This window comes from Sesamum indicum, linkage group LG13 (genome assembly GCF_000512975.1).
Source record: "Sesamum indicum cultivar Zhongzhi No. 13 linkage group LG13, S_indicum_v1.0, whole genome shotgun sequence".
Classification (NCBI taxonomy): domain Eukaryota; kingdom Viridiplantae; phylum Streptophyta; class Magnoliopsida; order Lamiales; family Pedaliaceae; genus Sesamum; species Sesamum indicum.
The window spans coordinates 92,175-104,950 of NC_026157.1; the positions used below are offsets into that span (position 1 = coordinate 92,175).

General features: G+C 35.1%; 2 protein-coding genes across 3 annotated transcripts; one reads left to right on the plus strand and one right to left on the minus strand.

Annotated features, from left to right (window-relative positions):
- LOC105175970 (beta-catenin-like protein 1) lies at positions 323 to 4,721 on the minus strand. 2 transcript variants are annotated; one of them, XM_011098619.2, is made up of 9 exons: positions 3,536 to 4,721; positions 3,061 to 3,145; positions 2,472 to 2,568; positions 2,277 to 2,340; positions 2,123 to 2,179; positions 1,992 to 2,029; positions 1,808 to 1,889; positions 1,042 to 1,136; positions 323 to 671 (listed from the first exon to the last, which is right to left on the minus strand). In XM_011098619.2, exons 1-8 carry the CDS (start codon positions 4,604 to 4,606, stop codon positions 1,044 to 1,046), a joined length of 1,587 nt encoding a protein of 528 aa, XP_011096921.1. In that variant the 5' UTR covers positions 4,607 to 4,721; the 3' UTR covers positions 323 to 671; positions 1,042 to 1,043. The 2 variants fall into 2 exon arrangements, with proteins under 2 accessions (XP_011096921.1, XP_011096920.1); XM_011098618.2 differs by lacking the exon at positions 323 to 671 and having other exon boundaries at positions 896 to 1,136; positions 3,536 to 4,720.
- LOC105176042 (berberine bridge enzyme-like 18) lies at positions 9,868 to 11,711 on the plus strand. The gene has a single exon (XM_020698606.1). It carries the CDS (start codon positions 9,901 to 9,903, stop codon positions 11,512 to 11,514), a length of 1,614 nt encoding a protein of 537 aa, XP_020554265.1. The 5' UTR covers positions 9,868 to 9,900; the 3' UTR covers positions 11,515 to 11,711.

Consider the following 12,776-nt stretch of genomic DNA (forward strand, 5'->3'; position numbering starts at 1 on the left):
TAATAACAATTTAAAACACAATTTTTCCTTCTCTACTTGTCTCTCCTGAAAGTCTGTTATTCGTGTGTGTGTGTTATGTTATACTTAAGTGTGTTATCACAAAAAGGGTGCGTACGGGTACCACCCATCATTATCCTCCCTTTTTTCTTATTTTTTATTTTTAATTTTTTTTAAAATATCCATTACGTCCCTTGTGATTTCTTTTAATATAAATTTACTTTCAAATATTATAAAACTCCAATTTGCTCCATTCAAATTTTAATAATCAAAATTTGAATTTATAATTTATTTACTAATTAACTCTTCTTTTAAAAAATACTTATCAATTTAACCCCACAATTATATATTAAAATCTTTCGATGTTACAATATTCCGATTAATATATAGCTCAGCCTCAAATGCAGTCAATGGTATGATAGAGAGAGTGCAATGAAGGGGGTTGAGTTGTGGATTGTTAACACTGATACTCAGGCCATGAGGACGTCTGTCGCCAGTTCCCCTACAGCATCTTGCAAGAGCTGACCCGAGGACTTGGTGCTGGTGGTAACCCAATATGAAGAAAGCAAAGAATCTATAGAGGATACAGTTTATGGATCAGACCGTGCCAAATCTGCCAACACGACAGTTGAGAACAGAACACGGTCGCGTTCTCCGACTCCATTAGTTTTGACCTAAAATCGTAATAATTTGTAAAAATTAGCAATCAAAATCATGCCTCGAAAAATTTACAAACCAAAATCAATTTTAACTCAAAATATAGGGACCAAAGGTGTAATTTACCCAAGTTTGTGGAAATGTGTGTGACATGAGTTTTTCTAGGTCTTTTAAAAGATTATATATTTCTGGTTTTCTGTTACAATTAACATAGAAGGGAGAGCATTTTTTCACTGGCCTGCTCTTCAGCATAGAAAATCCACAAGAAGCTTCAAATTGCAGCCATCTCTCCATACACCCAAACAAAGTACAAAATGTAGGATAGACTAAAATACAGAAGTTTTCCTTTATCACAAAGGCCCCTTCATGAATGTCTAAAAGTCTTACTTTCATGTAAAAGCAGAAATGAATTTTAAGATCTTTGACTGTGCCCTTTCCTTCTCTTCCGGCCCATCAAGATCACCGATATTGTCGTGGTATTCCTGTGAAATCAGAGCGGTGTGTATTAACATGTGTATTCAATGAATACTTTGACAAAATTAGAAACAAGCACACTGCAGAACTATGATGTGAAACTGTCAGTTAAATGATTAACTTCTATACCGTCAAATGATTCATATTCAGTTTCCAAAGGTCAAAGTAAGAGGTTGCTTCCAATGACATATCAATCATTTAGCTTCTATACCATCAAATGATTCATATTCAGTTTCCAAAGGTCAAAGTAAGAAGTTGCCTCAAATGACATCTCAATCATTCAAAGAACGTACACAAACTTGGTGCGTTCCGAAATGAATGCTTTTGTTTTTTGTGAAATTTAAAAATGAAATCTGCACTTCAAAAATCAAACTTGACAAGACAATTTATTTGTTTTTCCCCTTCAAAATTTCCAATAAAGCCCCCTCCCCCTTTTCTACATTACCAATATTCACCAAATGCAGTTAGCTGTTACGTAATGGAAAAATCAGATGAGCATAAGATATCAACTCAAAAGAAACTTTAGCAACACCCAAGTGTACCATACATTTATTTAATTTCAATTGCAATACTGACGAGTTCTAAACAGTTAGCTTTTACAAAACCTTCACAACCAGCAGTAATCATGAAAGGAATAAACCACTGTACTTTTATCACTATTAAGTTGAGAGGCTAATACCTGAAGTATATCTTTAACATCCTTCTTAGTTAACTTATGCTGCTTCAATAATAGCTCAATTCTTGCTCTCATTCGGGAGTGCCTGGAGAAGACAAAAGCACCAATTAGAAATTGAGGCCAAGAAAATGGCAGCTTGAAAGATCATATCCACCAAGTCATTGATACATAAGATGGGCAGACTTACTCGGATGTCCACAAATGCCCCAGAATAACAGCAATTAACTGCAAAAATAGAGAATGATTCAACATAAGAACAGAGTAGAAAGTTAAATTGCTAAAAAACATAACCAAGAGAAAAGGGGGCGATGGAGATGCCTGAAGAGTATAGAGTCCAGAGTCTAGCTTTCTATTATATTTCTCCTCTTCATCAATCTGCAACAACAAAGAAGAATGCACATTCACAAGATATTTTCCTGAAGTTGATGCAAAGCCATAATGATCGGAAAGAAGAATCTAGATATTAACCAACCTCAAGATCGTCAAGTTCTAGTTCATTGAGCCGTTCAGTCTCTGCTTTGACTCTATCTGAATATCTAAAAATAATAGTAAAAATAAAAGTGATCAGAAGACACCATCAGACTAAAAAAAAGAAGATAACAAAATGCCCAAAGAAGAAGAAGGGCGGTTTTTTTATAAATAATTAAAGGCAGTGCAAAGTAATGACCTCACGTAGAGTTCCATAAGCCGGTCTATCTTCTCACATTCATTCTCCACAAATTTACTTAACAATCTTTCCCTTCTAGAACCCCTCAAGATCCCACCTGGAGTATGATAAGAACTGCCATGAGTACAATGACATAATTGGAGAAAACAATATGCTATGACACCATATTTTAAGTAAAAGTTGATGAAGTGCAGCATTTTGAGTGACTGAAGAACGCAAATTAACATTACAACTTTAAGCCAAGAGAACCAAAACATACAATTACAAGAAATAGATGTTGAGTACACAAACAGCATTTTAACGTAAGTTAACAACATACATGTAGACCAAAAAACATAAAAATATGATCGATTAAATATTACACTGATTTGAGGAGTAGATATGCAAGAAGTTGATGAGAACAAGATCAACCTTATGTTTAGGAAACTGAATTTCCATACAAAATCAAATGACACGAACAAGATGAAAGCCTAATAAATTCCAACAGTGTCATACAAGGATGTATTCATCTTACCTTAAAACCATGCATTTCCCAATATCAATCTCAAAGACTAAAGAAAAGCAGTCTAAACAGAACTTGCCTTCTTACCAAATAGTGACGCAATTAGTGATATCAGACGTTCCTCCAACTCTTCTTTATAGCGTTTTTTCTTGTTCTTCTTGCTCAAAGGTATCTGACAAGCAAGAGACATAAAATTTAGACATAAAGGCTAAAAAGTCTTGGATACACAACAGCTACTCCAAAATCATCAATTATATCTTATTGCTACAAATTCTGTTTACTTTTCTTTAAAACTTATCAACAGAGAACAAACACCACAAACAATACGCATACAAGAATTTTATGGCCGATATTCCAACCTGTGTGACTTTGTAGTTATTTCCGAATTCCGGTTTCAGACATCAATAACAACTATAAATGAATTTTTTCTTTCATTCATGCGATAAACCAATAAGAAGCAAAGCTTAAACCAAGCCAGTCACAAGTGATCCATGAATGAAAAGCATTCATGCGCACAATCAGTCTCAGCAGATGCCGCATAGGGAAAGGGAACTGAACTTGCCTTACCCATAAAAGCAGGGAATGCAGTCTTTAGACCCATCACATCAATAAACCGCTCGCATGCAGGCGGATAATTAGTCATGGCAAAATCCAAAGCCCTGATTGCGGACCCATAACACAATTTCTTCTGATTCATAATAATGATCATCAATTCCACCCCTTCTGCCTTCACAAACCTCTCCTTATTCTCCAATGGCATTAACAAGCAACACAAACAGTCAAACAAATTCTCCACCATCTCCTCCTCATCACCCGTCTTCGGGTCCTTAGACTTATACATAGCCACGGCCTGCAACAATGTGTCAACTCCGTTCATCTGACCAAACCTCTTCTGATTAGCAATGCTATTCTGCAACAAAATTGCCAGAATCTCAGATGCATACTGCTTATTACTATCAAATTCACGTATCTTAATCCGCGCCTGAAGCCATTTCAATAACTTGGTCTTCTCGCAAACTAGCTCAGACACAGAAGGCTTGACCTCAATGAGGTTCTCGATAGTGGACAATGTATTATAGATGGCAGCTGATTCATCGGGGTCGGAGTCATTCAACCGAGCTAAATTCTGCACAAGCAATTCGACCGCATTATTCTCTATGAGCGCGTCAACAAGCACCTGCGCCGGCTCGTCGTTGTCTTCGATGACATCAGCATCAGTGAGGTCCTGCAAGAGCGTGACGGCATCAATAGCAATGTCTGTATTGTCGTGGTTGAGGAGTCCAGTGATTGAATTAACGGTTCCGAGGCTGACAAGGTCCGGGTACAGCTCTGGTGCGCCGGCGAGGATTTTGAGCTTCTGGAGCTCGTCGTGGAGCTCGAGTTCGGATTCAGCAAACTTGTCTGGGTTGTCTGGGTACTTGAGGCGGGCGGCGGTGTTGGCGTTGAGGCGGCGCTCCAAGGATAAGGCAAGCTTTTTTAGGGTTTTAAGGTCGAGGGTTTCGACGGCGTTCTGTTGGGATTTCTCAAGTGCTTCAAGTAGTGAGAGGTCAATGGGGGCGGCGGAGGGTTGAAGCGATGGCGGCGACGGGGGAGAGGGGGAGCGTTTTCGTTTCTGAGGAGCGGGGAGGTCCATTACGTCGGCGTTCAGTGTGGCTTGGCTTTCCGGGAGGGGAGGGTAATTGAGGGAGTGATGTTTTCTGGGATGATAATAGACATTGGAAAGGTAATTGGGCCTTCACATTTTTGGCCCGCTTCATTTCATCTTTAAATGGACATTTTCAATTTTATACTATTTTACAGTGAGTTAGTACTCTCCATTGTATATTTACTTATTTTTTTTAATTAATAAAAAAGAATTGAAAATTTTAAAAAACTTCCTCCACCTTCGGATGATTTATTAAAAAAAAGAAAAATTATTTAATTAAACGTAAATAGAGCCTTCTTATTAAAACAATATATGGGTTTAATTTTATTTTAAAACATTTTCAATCTTATTGAAAATATCCAATTTTATTAAAAATTATGCCACACAAGTTCATTGAAAATGTTTACTTGTATACGTTTGTAGGGCCCTGTCAGCTCTGCCTTTTTTTTTTTTGTCTTCTTTGATTAATCTGCATAATTAAAATAGTATAATGTTTTGGGAGCTGAATATAATGGCTTAAGCCCGAGTTTGTTTACGGTAGAAGCTTCCATAAATAAAGGCAATCGGACAAAGACTTCAAATGTCTTCTTTTCACTTACAATTACCTTAACACCCCTGTTACCTGACTTTAGCTCACTAATTATCTTCGAGGCAAATGCATTTTTTGTCCTTAAATATAGTCACTAATGCGATTTTGATTCTCAAATAATTTAGAGTTGTAATTTTGATTTTCAAACTTTAACTTTTTAGGCACTTTTGGCCCTTCCGTTAATTAAACTTTACGAAAATTTCATTTAATGTGGAAAAAATTGCTATTTTCCTCCCATTTTGTGGTACTTTTAAAGTTGTAATCCAATGCATTCAATTTTTCTATTTCTCTTCAAGCTTCAAAAGAGAATAAACCAAAAAAAAGATGAATTTTTGTTAAGTTTAATGAAAAAGTTAACGGAAGGACCAAAAGTGCCAAAAAAATTAAAAATTGAGGACCAAAATTGCAATTCTAAATTGTTAGAAGACCAAAATTGCATTAGCAGAGGACCAAAAATGTATTTATCCTAATTATCTTCTTTAAGCAATTGTTGCTCACTCCAAAGGCCGAAGCTTGGGGAAAGACTGTGAGCAGAGTGCGGTTCTAGGAGCTCACAAGGTGACTCTAGCCTAATTCTTTTTTTCTCATTAATGCCTACCATTTGTCTTGTATAAGGAGTTGACTTTATAATTCTTGACGTGTTTCATGATTTTACTTAATGAGCTCAAATATGACATGTTTCATTTAATTTTTTTTATTTTTTTGGATTGAGTTTAGGAGCAATAATAGTGCCTACACCAAATATGGTAATGGGTGCAAGGTTCGAACCATTATTTTAGCTTCTTCGTTTATTTTTTTTTTGAAATTTATTTTGTGCTACTGTGCAATCAATGGTGTGGATATGTTTTCAACATTGTGAAAGATTAATTTTTTTTTACATATGCAACATTTTGAATATGTATATTGCAGTGTGATATTTTTTATTGTTTAATTTGAGAAAGTTCTTTAAAAAGAATTTATTTTGTAAAAGTATCATACAATGCATTGGTAATATATTTTAAAGTTGATATGTGGGTAAATGTGATTGTAGATATCTTGTAGAATAAAGGGTAATTTTTCATGTCAAGATATGATTCAAAGAGAAATCAAAAGTCTTGGTTGCAATTCAAGACTTTTTGATCGAAGCTTTCAAGATGCTATGGTTTTTTACCATTTGTATCGGTATCGGAGGTCTAACTAAAATATACCCGTGCACGACGTACCCTAAGCTATAGCCTTCAAACCCCAATATACCTTGACAAGTCCAATTAATGAGGAGACTAGACCAAATTAGTAACACAACATGCATTGATAATCTACGAATGAGTTAAAATACATTTTGGAGGTTGTCCCTCATCTTGCAAACTCAAGGTGGATTGAGAGATTCTAAACACATTTTTGTAAGTGAGTAACTATGTTTCTAAGCATCATAGCACATCATAAGAAAAGCCGTATTGTGAAATACGAATTCATGCAACCTCATGCATCGTAAGTCAACATTTCCATCAAGTTTTGAATGTTGTTTTGAGACTACACTCATTGTTGTTAGACAAGGCTATCCCCGTTCCATCAAACAGTGCGTATACTAGATGAAAATTGTTTGAGGACTCTCCATTGCCCTAATCTGGCCAAATAGTCATTCTTGCCCCCTGTTCGTACTTGCGTGATAGCATTATCCATGGTGTCAGTTCCTTCCATGTTCACTTCCCTCTGTTTCTCCACCCTCAAAACCATAGAGTACGCGTTGTTGACTGTAAGTACTGGATCCATTATCAGCAGCTAATCACGCAAATGATCAAAGGTCTCACTAAGTCCCATAAGGAACTGTACAAGTCTGGTAAACACAGCCCAGTCTGCAGTAGCCTTAGATGCATCACAGGTGCAACCCCTACATGTACATTATGGAGTAAGAATCAACACATTTAATTCATTCCAAACCATATATAATCGCGAGAAATACTCAACCACTGACATATTTTCCTACGCTACGGACGCGATTTCTCCCTGTAGCTGATAGAAAAGAGGTCCATTACACTCTCCATATTTCTCTTCTAAGTCTAACTACAGAGTCCTCGCAGACTTCGCGCACATGAAACTACCAACAATCTCCTTAGATATGCAATTTAAAATCCATGTTGTGACCATGCTATCAAGGCGTATTCACTATTCAAAAAATGGATCAGTTATACTCGGCTTCGTAGACTTAACATCTATGAAGCCTAGCTTCATTTTTGCTCATGAAGCTCTCTTTACAGCATAACTCCAGGTAAGGTAGTTGTTTCTGGTTAAGAGTGTGCTCACAAGGATCATACCAGGATGGTCTTGTCTGTGTAACTGCAGTGGCTCTGGTACTTGTTGTCTGCTGCCTTCGCCCATCTCTGTCGTCGCTTGTGTCGAACGTCTACTACCTCAACTGCTTCCGCCGTTGCAGTTGATCAATCACAGAGACCTTCAAACAAAAACTTTGATACCATGTGAAATATCAAATCCCTTTGAAACCAAAGCTGAAATCGTAAGGAAGAATTGGAAGAAGTTTCATTTCTATAAAACCATATCGAAGAGAAAATCTATAAACGACCTTATATACAAGAGATGATAATAATCGTCATCTAACTAACTCAACAACCCAACGGCAAAGAAAACGTATTCTAACTAATAAAAAACGTATAAAGGAAATGTGACAAAAGAACAAATAAATGTTAAAGATCTGGAGCCTCCATCTCAGCTTCAACCCCTGCATTTTGCTACATTTGTCATTTTCAATTTTTGTTTATATATATTAAAAAACAGAACAAGACTTGTGATTGTATATCACAACCAAATTGTGTTTGGTTCAAACCAATTATTTTAAAAAATTGAGTTACTTCAAAACTCTAATTTTCTTTATAATTGTTTCAACCCTTCGTTTTCTTTTCTATTTTACAAATCTTTTGCTATTACATAATAGTACAATTCTATTAGTGTAAAGAGAAACTTCATAGATTAGTGCTTAGTGCATTAACCTGACGATTGTTTCATTCTTTTCTTTCCATGTTCAACTTTATATCTCGTCCGGGACGTTCTCTTTGTTTCTTCGTTAACCTTCTTTTCTTTATGTTTTACTTCTTTTTCTGGTGAATCTACAATGAAGTGTTCTTCTTTCAAGTTTTAAGGCTTTTTAATATATGAGTATTTAATAACAATTAAACTGTGATTCTTCTCAAATATGATTTTTCTCAATTGCTCACAAGTTAAATAAATTTATTGCTTAATAATAAGAAACTTATTTTGCATAATTAGGGTACCTAAAAAGTAATTTGCAATAATCATTCTGCTTTCAATAATTTACCCCCTTATACTTTTTAAAATGAAGCAATTTACCTCATTATACAGAGAGGTAAATGCTTCATTTCAAAAATCATGGGGGGAGGGGGTAAATTATTGTATTTTAAAAAATATAGGGAGACAAATCGCTATTTATTTTTTTATAATGGGGTAATTTGCTCATTTGCGATATCACAAGAGTGTTACTTGCATTTTTCCCTATGATCAATCAACACATATTAAATTTTATTTTAGTAATATATTTAAAATATTTATTTTGCCTATATGTCATTAATTAATGTTCTTTTCTTTATTATTTATATAAAAATAATAAAAAATTAGCGTATGTATAGGATTGGAATGTGATCGGAGCTCTAGCAAACAAATTGTAGATATAGATGCGTAGATTCGATGAGCCTACAATTAGTCATCCCTTTGACATCATTAGATATATAAGATGACAAACATTTTGTGATTTGGTACAGTTGTTTTTTTCAGGGGAGCTTAAATTCCATGAAGGAAGCTGTACGTATTTAATGGAAGGGAAATGTCAAATATGCGACTTTGAAACAATCAATAAACCTACATTATTCACGACTTTTCTGAAAATCAGAGGCTTCCATGAAACATCATCCAAGAAAGTTAAACCACCTCATATTTGACATATATGCATATATCCACTTCAAATATACATATTTGCTATTATATAAACAATAACATATAATACAATAAGTTTTCTTGATATATTACATAATTGCAAATACCTTATCGTTGCTTGGAAAATTACCAATACCCCCATCCAATTTTCACAGTTGTCTAACAATTAGCACAATTCGTTAGTATCCGTTACATTTTCCTCCAACTTTTTTTGTTGAACGGATCAAAATGCCCTTGTAAATTATGAATTGTAATTCTTTTTATTTTTTAAATTTTTTTTGAAAACCTCTTGTGGACTAATTAGTGGATAATTTCTTTTTTATAAATTTTCTTTTCATCCACTTTGTTACTTAATAAAGTTCACAATTCTAGACATCCATCCAAAGATTTTCATAAAAAAAAATCAGGAAGGTATTTATAGTGTTTCAAAAAATTAAGGGGTATTCGTTCGCAACTATGTCTAACTTAAGAGAAGCTCGTCATAATATACCTTACCTTATAATTGCTATTTATTTTTGTTCATGGAAAAAAGATTACTGTTCAACAAAATACATCCGGGGGACGAGTTAAATTCAATCTAGAAATTCTTGAATTATAGTCTGGTCATAGAAAATAAAAGTCGCAGGATTTAAACTAATGATGTTCACATTCCAACTTGAAATGGCAACAAGTCTGCGCAGTTCCCCCTTTCCATATATGTTGCATTATAAATACAACTCAATGATCTGTTCCCAATACACAAACCACAATTAACATGAAGACTTCATCCATTTCCACTCTTTTCTTCATTCTTTTTGTTATCTTTTCGTGCTCGTCGGCAGCTTTTGCTGATGATCATGATGATTTTCTTGAATGTCTCTCTGAAGAGTTCCACAACTACACCTCAATTTCCAGGGTTGTTTACACCCCAACCAACTCATCTTATCCCTCCATTCTTCGATTTTCTATTCAAAACCTGAGATTCACGTCCGAATCCACCCCGAAGCCGCTGGTTATCATAACCCCGGAGCACGAATCCCACATTCCCCCTGTCATCTACTGTGCAAAAGAAAATGACATGGAAATTAGAACTAGAAGTGGGGGGCATGATTACGAGGGATTGTCTTATGTATCTCAACTCCCGTTTGTGATCATTGATTTGATCAACCTTAGTGAAGTAACAGTTGATGCTGAGCAGAAAACTGCATGGGTTGAAGCTGGTGCAACCATTGGATCATTGTATTATAGGATCGCGGAGAAAAGCCCAACGCTAGGGTTTCCAGCCGGTGTTTGCCCAACTGTTGGTGTTGGCGGGCACTTCAGTGGAGGAGGCTACGGCACATTGCTAAGAAAATACGGGCTGGCTGCAGATAATGTTATTGATGCAAGAATAATAGACGTCAATGGCAGGATTCTCGACAGAGAGTCTATGGGTGAAGACTTATTTTGGGCCATTAGGGGCGGTGGAGGTGCCAGTTTCGGTGTGATTCTTGCATGGAAAATACAATTGGTTGATGTTCCAGAAAGAGTCACTGTTTTCACAATCCACAAGACTTTGGAACAAAATGCCACTCAATTGATTCACCGCTGGCAATACATCGCGCATAGATTCGACTCGGATTTATTCATCCGAGTCCTCATCAGAAGGGTGAATTCCAGCCAGGATGGAAGGAACATGACTATTCGTGCTTCTTTCAATTCAATTTTCCTTGGCGGGATCGATAGATTGCTCCCTTTGATGCAGAAAGGTTTTCCCGAATTGGGCTTGGTGAGAGAAGACTGTACAGAGATGAGTTGGATCCAATCCATCCTGTATTTTGCTGGATTCCCCATGGAATCATATGAAGTTTTGCTGAATAGGACACAACCCAGCGTGAGATACTTCAAAGCAAAATCCGATTATGTGCAGAAACCCATTCCCGTAAACGGGCTGGAAGGTATCTGGAGACTGTTCTATGAACCTGAAGCCAAGGAGGCCGAGGTCATCTTAAGCCCATATGGTGGAAGAATGGATGAAATTTCTGAATCCGCAATTCCATTTCCTCATCGGGCTGGTAATCTGTACAAAATCCAACATCTGGTGTACTGGGAAGAAGAGGAGGCTCAAAATTCCGACAGGTACATAAGCTGGATTAGGAGGCTTTACAGCTACATGGCTCCTTACGTTTCCAGGTTTCCAAGGGCAGCATACATCAATTATAGAGATCTGGACATTGGAGTGAATAATAATGAAGGGAAGATAAGCTATGCACGAGCAAGCGTTTGGGGCATCAAGTACTTCAAAAACAATTTTGATCGATTGGTCAGGGTGAAAACTGCGATTGATCCAGAGAATTTCTTTAGGAATGAACAGAGCATTCCTCCAAGATGGACAAAGAAAGATGACTAATTAAGATACATTGTTCTACAAACATATACTTCTTATATGCTTCACTTCATTTCATTTCTTTATTTAATGTATTTGTATGTGAATAAGGCATTGTAGTAATTATTTGATGTCATTTGTAGCATAATGATTTGTCTTTCCGTCATGATATTGTACTAATAAATTGATTCATTGGTGAAAAATAAACTCTAATTTAGGCCTATTGGTTTGTGCTTTTATTTTCAATTTTCAATTTTCAATTTTTAAGCAATAATAAAAGTAAAAGCATGTTTATACATGCGTACTTTTATTGGAATTATATTAATTTGACATCGATCACAATTCAATATAAAATACAATTTTATTAACTAATCCAAACGTATTCTCATTTTAAATGAAAATCTTTACAAGATTAAAAATACATATTTTTCACTTAAAATTAAAAATAAAAACACGAACCTAAGAAAAGTTGTTCCATCTTTCTCAAACCCATAACATTTTAATATGTATGCACGAAAATTCTAATATATGAAAAATTCTTGTTTATCCTTCCTTTTTATTAATCTTTTTTTTTTTTTGAGTTGAAAAGTACTATAAGAATTTATATATCAAAGTCTTTTTCCTATGGAGGATTTCTAATTTCATCATGTACTTAAATGGGAGGGAAAAGTATTATTTTAGTTCGCTAAGTATGCCTAATTTTAATTTTAGTTCGATAACTATCTCCATTTTTGTTTAGGTCCATTAATTTACGAAATTGCTTATTTTTAGTCCTCTTGTAGATTTTCGAACAATTTTACCCCTATGAGTGCATATGGACTAAAACTCCCTTTCAAAAGTTGCATAGAGGTAAAATTGTCCGAAAATCTGCCATAGGACTAAACGTAAGCAATTTCGTAAGTTACTGGACCTAAATAAAAATGAACATAGTTAATGGACTAAAATTAAAATTAGACATACTTAGCGGACTAAAATTAAAATTAGACATACTTAGCGGACTAAAATAATACTTTTCCCATTTTTTTATTAATGTCATTTTGATAGTTAAGTAATTATAAATAATTCAATTAGTATTTGAGTTTTTAATATTAATATCACTTTTGTAATTAATTCATATTTTTTATTATCTTTTTATGTAATGACTATTTTAGCTGTAAATACTTAAATAAAAATAGTTAATATACCATTATTCATTTCTAAATCAAGATCCCTGTAATTGAAATAATTCTCATACATCTAGGGTTTCACTAGATGCTACCGACAATGCATGCCAAATTACAGGCCAG

Excerpts from the sequence above, each read along its gene's own strand:
- LOC105175970 (XM_011098619.2), bottom strand. The coding sequence starts at position 4,606 with ATGGACCTCCCCGCTCCTCAGAAACGAAAACGCTCCCCCTCTCCCCCG. Across the intron at positions 2,180-2,276 it reads TAGAACTTGACGATCTTGAG|ATTGATGAAGAGGAGAAATA; the intron begins GTTGGTTAATAT and ends TTGTTGTTGCAG. Across the intron at positions 1,890-1,991 it reads GGGCATTTGTGGACATCCGA|GCACTCCCGAATGAGAGCAA; the intron begins GTAAGTCTGCCC and ends TGTCTTCTCCAG.
- LOC105176042 (XM_020698606.1), top strand. The coding sequence starts at position 9,901 with ATGAAGACTTCATCCATTTCCACTCTTTTCTTCATTCTTTTTGTTATC.